This window comes from Populus alba, chromosome 8 (assembly GCF_005239225.2).
Source record: "Populus alba chromosome 8, ASM523922v2, whole genome shotgun sequence".
NCBI lineage: Eukaryota > Viridiplantae > Streptophyta > Magnoliopsida > Malpighiales > Salicaceae > Populus > Populus alba.
In genome coordinates this window covers 5,137,679-5,148,299 of record NC_133291.1, presented here as the reverse complement: position 1 = coordinate 5,148,299, position 10,621 = coordinate 5,137,679, and the positions used below count along the sequence as shown (strand labels likewise).

The 10,621-nt window shown below is 34.8% G+C and overlaps 1 protein-coding gene across 1 annotated transcript; it reads right to left on the bottom strand.

Moving 5' to 3' along the window:
- Positions 1–4,060: 4,060 nt before the first annotated feature.
- Positions 4,061–10,329, bottom strand: LOC118055780 (protease Do-like 10, mitochondrial). Its single transcript, XM_035067772.2, has 8 exons — positions 9,810–10,329; positions 8,679–8,924; positions 8,071–8,266; positions 7,543–7,802; positions 6,438–6,565; positions 5,658–5,861; positions 4,819–4,869; positions 4,061–4,483 (listed from the first exon to the last, which is right to left on the bottom strand). Exons 1-8 carry the CDS (start codon positions 10,222–10,224, stop codon positions 4,241–4,243), a joined length of 1,743 nt encoding a protein of 580 aa, XP_034923663.1. The 5' UTR covers positions 10,225–10,329; the 3' UTR covers positions 4,061–4,240.
- Positions 10,330–10,621: the final 292 nt, after the last annotated feature.

Genomic DNA, 10,621 nt, shown 5'->3' with positions numbered 1-10,621 from the left:
TAGCCGAGAATTAATGAAATTTTGTAACTTTCTAATATGATTGATAAAGATCGAAACAGAAAAACTACACAATAATCTCGGGTGACGTGCTATAAATTTTATAGGTTAGGGCTCGAAACGTATGTATCAGAGAATACAAGTAGCGACCTACTTCTGTTTTACACAGAAACTCAAAAGGCATTTAATTATCCTAATCAGGGGAACAAATATATATACCATTTCTCTTTTTGAAAAAAATAAAAAAAAAATGCTGGGAAACCTTCTAAATTGAAGGCTAGCTAGGGCGCCCGAAGTTCGAATTAGGTTTCAGAAGACAAGTTCAGGATTATAAAAATCCCATGTTACAAAACTGTTATTGAAGCTGACATGATATGAAAAACCTAGCTAGGGCAAGAAAGAACGTTTTAGGATCCCATGCACCTGCGGAGCCCGTGACAGATATGGGAATAGTTTCCGTTCGAGAGGTCCAATTTAATATCGATCAAATAATAATAAAGATGACAGAACACAATCAAAAGAGAAAAGAGATTGAGAAAATCAGAGTTAATTAATTATGATCGTGGTTTTGATCCAGATTTTGAGAAGAAAAGACATGCTTCTTCTACGTCCTACCAAAAAAAAAAAAAAAGATAGTAAAATAATTTTTCAAAAGATTGGGATGAAGATTTCTGAAGTCTGAACAACCTCCGGTCAACTCAGGGATCTATGGCCCTTGAATCATGTTCAGGGAAATGAGGATTGCATCAAATTCAGTGCAGCACTCATATGACTCGGGGTTCCAAATAAATACCATTTAATTCCTCGAGAGATGTGAATTAATTTTATAATTACGTGCTAAACTCTCTTCTTTTCGTCTTCTTTGGCGAGCGTGCTGTAGATTCACGAGGATTGCCCTTCAATTACTTGTATATATGACCTCTTTTTATTTGAGATAATTAAAATGGATTATGAATCTAATTATACCTTCCTCTTAACTCTTCCTTTTATTGAAACAAGAAGCTCCCTTATAAATGAACTCAAAGAAGCAGACAACGTAGTAAATGAATTCAGGAATAAAAAGAAGCAGACATGAACTAAAAGCTTCTGGCTTTAGTTAGCCCGGACGGGAGGTCTGAAGAAGACAACGTAGTAAATGTAAGGCGAAAGGAGCGTTGCATGGGAGCAAAGGAGAGAGTGGAAAAGTTGAAAGAAAGAGCAGAGCAAAACCCTTCTGAAAGTCCGAGGCATTTACACGTGCTGATCAAACACATTTTACTCCATCCAAGGCCTCGGTTCCATTCATTTGTTACAGATATCTTAGGGTTTTGATTTTTTTATTGAATTACTTCACTCCCTTATGCATTCTCACGCAATTTCTTCCTTGTATAATAATTAGAAGACTAAATAGAGAAGGGGGTTCCTGGTCAAACACGGTGGAGAAATACAGCCACCAAAACTATAATGGTTCATTATAAACACATTAATTTGCATTTATTTTCATAATTTAACAAAATGGAACTGGTTTGGTGTGCCGTTCCCTTTACGAACACTGCTGCTGCTGTTACACATATTTATCATTAATGTGTATGGGAGGGAATCCTATGCCTAGCTGCTAGCCATATACAAATATACGAATACCTTCAAAGTCAGCACTCACTAGCTCCTTCTTGATATCTCTACGATTGACGCATATATATATATATATTAATTACCGATGTCTAATTATATATTGTAAAATTAATGATTTGGTAACAGGTGCTGTTAAAATACTTTTAATTTGAAGTCTTTTATGAATAATCCAACCCTAGGCATGAACTCGACAATTATTCAGGTATCCAGTGATAACATCAAAACATATATAGTTGTTGTTCATGGCATGAAACACAAGTCATTGATTTTAATAAAACTCAAAAGAACTAAGACGCGGGCAATCTAATAAACTTCTGTAAATTTGTTGAGTTTTTAAGTCTGTTCAGTTATTGTTTGATATTGTGCTAGTTCTTGGGATTATAATTTTAAGAAAATAGATTTTAAAAAAATATTTTTAATTATAGTTTTTTTAAAAATAGTTAGATTAATTAAAAAAATATATGTGTTTGGTTAAAACTAATGTGATGTGAATTTTTGTATGCGAACTCTATGAATAAAAAACATGTTATTTTAACTTCTATAAAATTAAGATTTGAAATGTAATTATGTGTGAAGTTCAATACAAAAGATAAAAGTTATTTGAGTAACTAACTAAACAGTTTTTTCTTTATAGTTTGATAAAAAAAACAAAAATTACTACAATACTAAGACTATATTTGTTTTCTAGAAAGTGGTTTCCGGGAAACCACTTTTCAAATTTTCTTGTGTTTGTTTGTTATTAGGAAAGTTAGTCAACGGAAAACACTTTCCAGTCAAAGAAAAATTTGATTTAGTTTCCAAAAAAGTGTTTCTTGAAAAATTTGGGCGATCGAAAAATAATTTTTAGAAATTGTGAAAAATTTAAAAATATCATATTATTTTCTGAAACTACTTTTCATCAAATAAACATGAATTAAATAATTTTTAAAAGATAAACTGTATCTGAAAATTATATTCTCACATCATGTAAAATTCAAAAGTTTCATTTTGTAACTTCTAATTTTTGACCTTCCAAGTGGACGTTCCAAGACAAATTCTAAAATCTTACTAGATGCCTTTTTCCTTGATTTTTGAGGTAAAAGCCTAAAAAGCTAAGAGAAAAGGAGCCAAAAACTCGTTATCAAAGCTAAGTTTAAAGATTAATAGTAAAATATTTTTTATTTATCAATTTTATTGTAAAATATTTTACAATAAATAAGCACAAAAAAACTTTTTGGAAAAACAATTTTTCAAAATTAAATATAGAAAAATATGAAAATTATTTTTCTATAAAATATTTTATGGCAAAACTAGTCCAGAAAGAGCTAGGAGTCATTTAGAATTGTTTTAAACAGCGTTTCTTGAAGAAAAAAATATTATATTTTATAAAAAAATTTAAATATATTTTGAAATTATTTTAATATATTAATATTAAAAATGATTTTTAAAAATAAAAAAAAATATATTTTTTTAAAAAAAAACTGTGTCGCAATCTACATAGCATGTGACAGTTTGCATACATGGATCAGACACAAATCACGTTGCAGTAGCGTGTCTTTACTTTTACCTCACTGTCAAACATGAGAGGAACCCATTAACGCTTCAGCACAGGTTGGTGCGAAAGTCTTGCACTCCATGCATGTTGCTTAGTATTTTAATACAGAGTATGTTTTAAAAAATATTTTTATTTAAAACTATATTAAAATATTTTTTTATTTTAATATCAACCCATTATATTTATTAAAAAAATATATTTCTTTAATGTTTTTTCTAGTCAAACATATTTTAAAACATACCAAAAAATACACTAAAAATACAGCACACAATACCACAACTAGCTGTATACACCTAGCTGCAGATTGCGTGCCTTCTGTAGCTATAACTCTATATATCCTAAATTTTTTACAACTTAAAATTACTTTCTAGATTCAACCATGTTGTGTGATGATGTGTTAGAAGAAGGGCTATGGTCAAAGTGCTTCTTTGACACAACCCGGGGGCTGTGGCAACTAGTTCTTGATTCAAATCCCTTCGTGACCTTTACGCCAGGAAAACATGTGCTTCTTGGTAAATACATAAAAATATAGAATTTCAAGTTCCGGTGAGGCCATTATCAGCTTATCAAATAAAAAAATTGGGAAATTATGATCAACAGAGTTAACGTAGAGTTCTTACGCAGAAAGGTTGTCGTAACACGCCGTACCGAGGTTGTTATTTGAGGAATACCTCGCTGTTGAACTGCAGCAGTTATTGCGTAACCAGACTACTCAACTTCATCATCACTCAGCTTGTGTTCTTCTAGCACACTGCCCAAGGAACAGAGTAGAAGCAGTCGACATTCTTACAGTAGAACACACAAGGAAAAAGGCTTAGATGTCCACAGCTGCATAATATCTACGATATTCACTTGAATAGCCTGTCCTGATAACCCATTTACTCAACCATTTGATATCCTTTTGCTTGTGCTTCTAACTTGTAAGAAACAATTATGATCATATAGCTAAATTTCAAATTCATCCATGGCATATATTGATTTAGAAATAGATATTGAGAGAATCGAATAATTAACTACCAAACTACGTGACCAAAATTTTGTGTAAGCCACCAAAGGTTTGTGGTTGTTCCATTATCATGAAATGCCGCGAAAAAAAAATCAGCTGGAGCTGGCCGTCTCACTTTCTGGTATATTTTGTTCAGCACTAAGGTCGCTGGACATGGCGGAAGGTATCCTGTGACGTTTCAAAATTCTGGAAGTTGCTACTTTTGCAGACTGATAATTCAACGCTATTACCCTATCATCATCTAAATCAAACCTCAAGCTCTCTGAACCACAGTCCCTGACAAGTTGGCACAGGTGCTTCAAATTGTCGATTTCTACTCCATTTACTTTCTTGACCTGCCCATCAACAGTGTTGTTATTTGTCAGCAGACACTTTTGTGCGCATAAATAACCATTGCATGTATACAAATTTAATATATAAAAACAAAAAAAGACCACTATCCAGTTAAGTCCTCACAAAAACAGGACCCTAGGGAAGAGACAGCCCTACACTTCAGCATTTTTGCATGAAGCGGCTGCTCTTAATGAGCCTGCACCATTGTGGTTGCAAGCCCAGGGCCTTTACCATTGCACTAAGCAATGGCCCCTACAGAATATAATTAATGATCCATAAAAAACAGTTGTTTCACTCTGAAAGCTTATTTGTAGCTAAATTGGAAATATGATGGCACCTGTAGTTCTGCAAGACGCTCATACCCTGCGTTTATATCATCCATGAGCACCTGAACCAGAAAAGTGCTTGTCAGTAAAGATGCACTAAGTTCAATGCATAGTATATGTTAGCTTTACTTTGCATTGCAGTCTCATAACCAAAGCAATTTCCACCAAGCAGGAAGGGAAAATAGATAATGGCCAAGTTAAAAATGTTTGACAGCTAGCTTTGCAATCCTAAGAAGGATATTGAGACAAAGGTACTAATGAGGTCGATACGGACTGATCAGTGGTTGTATCCTTCTAAATTAAACCTTCTATTAAGATAATGACCTTTTCAATTCACTTCTAAGTTTTGTCACATATAACAGATTAGAGCTTGTCTTTAAAGCTTGCTTGAAGATCAGAAAATTAATTCAAATCTATCCAAAAACATAAGAAGTTTCTTCAAGATACAACCCAAACAGACCCCATAGCAGCTTTTCTAACAGAATTTGCAATTCTTTCCATGGGAGAATTTGCAAGTCAATGTAAAAGGTAGCTACAAAGTAATGGTGACAGCCATCTACAGACATCTTTTTTACACACAAGTTTTCAACTCTGCTCTAGTTTGCAATTCGATTCACAGGAAGTAAATTCAGCTGTGAGCTCCCTTTTGCATTTATCAGTTTGAGACTTAGGTTTTGTGTTTTCTAACATCCAATAACCCCAAAAATCATGGAAGTCAGAAAATTCTTGCTAAATAAGAAGATTTTCCCCTCAAAGCTACCAAATTGTGCTTGGTAGTAAGAAGCAGCAATGCTCCCATATTTCTCTTGGTACCAAAAAAGAAAAAAACAAAGAAAAAACGCAAGCATGCCTGAGAAAGAATGATAAGTTGTTGGTCAGCCTTTTTCGGCAGCTCCTTCAATGCACGTTCACATAATCGACGAGGTGATGTATTATACCATTCTTCTCCATACTCGTGAAGATATGGTTGTGTTAGTGGAACAAAGACCAGACCAGCAAAAATGTAATAACTAGGAAGCTTATCAAATTGATGAACAGGAACTAGGGGCTGCAACTGCAAAATCAAAAAAATTCAGAGATTAATCATGCTAGCAGCATGGTCCAAAATACAGAAAAAGAACATTTCTTCGATAATCGAGAATTCATGACAGGAATAACTACAGTTTTATTTGATTAATTGTATGACCAAGCAATGGGAAATGCCATATTATTTGCAGGATCCACAAGTAAAAGAGCTAACCAAAAGTCTCCAGTAGCAGACAAGAAATTAAAAGTTTTCATCATTGAGGTGGTAAAGTTCTAGAAGTCATGTTCCTCAGGTCTATTCATCAGTGGTGGATATGGCTTCCAGATCTATCCCTGGATTGATTATCATCCTAATCTAATCCAATCCATTCCAAACAGACAGGTCGTAAATGTAAGAATTTTTGAAGAAATCACTGATTATCTATGTAATTATGAATAAAGTATTGAAATAATGCAATGGCACAATTACGAAGTTGTTGCTTAAGCATAGAAGTAAATCTTATATATGCCAGCTCAAGGGACCCTTGCTATTCTAAAGATGAATATGTGAAATAAAGAAATTGTTCACTATAAAAAATAATGAGAAAATAGAATTACGACTTACAGGTCTAAGGGTGATACTGAATTCATGCTCTTCACCACCCCTCAAAAGTCTAAGTGAAGCTGTTTCATTGGGTTTCTTCATAGACACTAAGTGATCAAAAGTTATCCGCTCTCTGTTTCGGAAAGGCACTGCAGAGTGTGCAAATCAAATTGCAAATTAAGAACACAAGGGCAAGTGACATGTATCTGAAAGAGCACCAGGAGCAAAAAAATGGAGCAGCAGAGTAAGAAAAGGGAAAATTATACAATCTTTGAAGCATTCTGATAACTGACACTAAGGCCATGGTATTGAGACTCCAAAAGGGTGAGTGAAATAATGCACAAGCCATTTGAACCTTTAGTGGCCATATCAATATATCACATAAACCATCATAAGTTAGTTAAATGACTAGACTATGTCATACAAACCACATACTATCCAGAACTTTTACCTTAGAAGTAATGGTATGTTACTAAAACAGTCTGTAACTTTCCTTGCTTAAAAAAATGATAAAGGAAATTTACTTGAACTTTTGGACACGGATCATAAGCATGATATATTTATCAGATATTATCTAAAGATCTCAGTAAAGTACAAACACTCACCCCAATTAAAGTTAGCAGGCTACATGGGTTGCGTGTCTTTCAAGTGTCGTGTTCTGTGTGGCTCTATCACAGATCTAAGAGGGTGGGTGCTCAAAATATATTGTTTAGCCATCTGCTAACCTGAATTTTTGGCCCACAGTAAACTAACAAATATCTGAACATCATATGTTAAACATGGCTATCAATCTATTAAACATGAGTGAGTAAAATAACCTATAATAGCTTTAGCTTCATGGAAAAGACATTTCACAATTTACAGAACACTTAAAGCTGGAGACTGTAAGGTTAAACCAATAATCATAGTTAGCTTTTGCCAAAATTAAACCAGCTCATGGGATAACTCCATCTATTCATCAATGTGGTCACCTCATCTTTTGAAACGTTTAAAGAAGAGAAGATGAAATCAAAAAATTCCTTGATGAAGCTAATAGTGACCTAATACAATAAGGGTCTAGGGTGAACCAGATATAATTGTAGTTTAAGTAATGCTGAATAACTGAACAAGTAATAACCATGACTACCTGTTCCATCATTTGCTATAGGCACTCCATCAAAGGCAAGGATAATATCATCTTTTTTTAGGACTCTATGTGCATCTGACAGCGGATTAATTTTGCTCACAAGTACCCCTGTCATTTCAGGGCACATACCAAAGTGCTTTCTCAGTTGAACATTTTCAGTTGGTTGGCATGATAGGCCCATAGAGCAGAATCCAACATATTTTCCACTTTCTTCCACACCATTTATAAAATGCTTGATTACAGGAACCGGAATTATATAGCTGAAAATACAAAAGGAGAAAAGAGTTAGCTGAAAATAGTATTTATATGATTGAAGGAAAAAATGAATAGCAGAAGTAATGCTACTACAATTAGCAGCCTCGTCCCCTATCAACACGAAGGAATGTGTTATCTCTAGAATTTCCCAAGTGAGGAACATAGCATCAAGTTAGATATAAACTTCATCACCTATCATTAAACTAATTTAGAAAGCATGAAATTTTTTTATGATTTATCATCCAAAGCAAAGAAATAGTGAATAGAACTCACCCAATATTTTCAGCACCTGATAGGTTCTGGAAAGCCACACCGGCAACTTTATTTCCCATTATTGCTGGACCACCGCTATTCCCAGGATTAATGGCAGCGTCAATCTGTATTGCCATTAACTGGGATGCTCCGTGTACATATTGTGTTGGTTCAACTCTGGAGACAACACCTTTGGTAACAGATATGTTGTCCCCACCTGCAGCCAAGGAAGGAGATTATGATGTGTGAAACTAACAAGTCACCTTACACTCAGACAGAGTGTCAGTATTCTGCATATCACAACAGGAAATATCTAGAGGTCTGTAAGCATATGTTTTGTGTGTATAACTATCCTATTAAGGAGTTTTTTCTGTGTGCATGATCAAATCCTCGCATAAATTAAACAGCTTAAGCATGATTGTATAGCAGCCACTGGCTCAAAAAGTTCACTGTCATTCCAGCAGAAGGATTCTGAACCTTCGAAGATTGAAGGTTTGTGTACTGAAAAAATTTGAGGTGAGTTAAGTGTTCAAGTGAGGAGACCAAGCAACTTTTAGAATATAGAGAATAGAGGAGGGGTTTAAAAAAGGCAGTTGCCAAATTAAAGAAGTGAAGGGTTATATTGTTACCTTGAGGATACCCGACTACGGCAACAGCTTCCTGCAGAAATGGGATGTCTCCTAGCTCCAAGAAATTCATACCCTTCCAGAATTCTTCATTTTCAACAACTAGAATCGCTAAATCACATTCATGACCAACAGCTTGCACTTCAGCTCTATATTTGGTGGGAGACCCGTGCTTTCTTACGAGTACAAATGTATGATCAGCCACCACATGAGCATTTGTAAGAATTTTTTTTCCAGGGATAACAAATCCTACAAAAGAAAAATGAGGAATAAAAGAAATATGATTGGGTGGTCAAAGAGAAACTTCATATAACATTTGATTATGAAAATAAAGCTGTTTTTATCAGTTTCCAAGTTCTACCATGGATGTTTTATGGTTTATTATGAGAATTGCTGATTCGAAATCAAATGGCCATACTCAAAGCTAAAACATTTTAGTGACGTTAAGAATAACCATCAATCCTAACCACATAAGAGAAATTATATTCAAAGGATCATATTAATCTTGATGCCAAAGAACAGCTTATATCTCCAAATTAGATCAGTGTCGACAAGAGATTACGGTTCATATTTGAAATGAAAAGAATTGGGCTAATCAGGGATTCTGTGGATTTGGCGAATAAGAATGGAGTCATTTATCATTATTTAACAACACCTCGAATCCGATCACAATTAAAAATAACAATGCAAGTTTGTTCGCTACAAATAGAAAGAAGAATTAAGACCTCAAGTAGAAAAGGAGAGAGAGAGAAAGCAAAGCCTTAAAAACAACACTAATAGTTTGTAATTTTTTTCAAATGTGCAATAGATCCTTTAAGGGAAAATCATAGGAAAGAATCAAACTTGGTAAATATACTATGCTGCTGTCTTAGAAATGGAAAATGGCTAGCTTCTTCCTGAGCGCACTCAACAAAATTTACAACTCTAAGAACTTCCATTATCTCAAAAGAGAAAACTTTCGCAACAAATACACAATGAACAAAACGTTTTGTTAAATTTGTAACTTTGAAGAAGAACCCATGAACAAGGACTGTAAAATCATCCATATAACAGCTAAATGAGCATAATGGAACTATACTAGAGTCTACTATGGTTCTTCAATTAGATAGAAGAGAAAGGGCCAGAATTAAATACCAGAACCCATGGTTTCACGCTGTGACTTGTTTTGCCATGGAAGGAAGTAATTTGGGCTACTTGAAACAGTAAAAATCTTGACAACTGAATCTAATGCAAGCTCTATAGCAGAATATGCATCACTCAGGTTTGGCTGTGATGCCTCCTCCAAATGATTGTTAGCTGTTGCTGCTGAGGCTGATGTTATTGCTGCGGTTGATGCTGCTGCTGTTGTAGAATATAATGAAAAGTTATTGAAAAGGAAAGGAATGGCTCTGTGTTGTGTTGTTTCTGAATATTTTGCTAAATTTGATGATACAAGAGGGGAAATGTATCTTTCTCTGAGCAACAAGTTACGGTTTCGGATAACAGAGGCGGCGGTGCAAGAAGAAGAGGAGCATAGCTTCCTCACTGCACGACCTGATGAAGACAACATGGTACCTGCTTGCCACTTTACCGGGCAGCTGCTATTACTGCCTCTGCAACAAGTTTTGTCCCCGTAAAGAGAAGGGAGAACGGGGAGGTAGAAGGTTGTCGTAATAGGTTTTTTTCCCTCGAGTTCCAAAACTGGTGATGGTTTCAGGCCCAGTGATGTTCGAAAACTGGTGGTGGTTTCAGGCCCATTAACCTTAAAGAAGATTATTAACTTACGTACAGAACTCTTCGGTTAGAGCCCATTTTCTGAAACAAGCCAGCTAATGATAATGGGTTTATTTTGAGCCTGAGCAAATATGGGCCAGGCCTGCTCTCCTGTGTGGTTACATCCATTTTTCTCCGGGAGCATTACGAAACGGAGGCCATTGAGCTTATTTTCTTTAAAATAATAACTCCGA

Bases quoted from the DNA above. Each gene is read 5' to 3' on its own strand.
- LOC118055780 (XM_035067772.2), bottom strand. From the start codon at position 10,224: ATGTTGTCTTCATCAGGTCGTGCAGTGAGGAAGCTATGCTCCTCTTCT. The intron at 8,925-9,809 runs GTATTTAATTCT...TTTCTTTTGTAG, and splicing joins GCGTGAAACCATGGGTTCTG to GATTTGTTATCCCTGGAAAA. The intron at 4,870-5,657 runs GCATGCTTGCGT...TTTCTGGTTCAG, and splicing joins AACTTATCATTCTTTCTCAG to GTGCTCATGGATGATATAAA.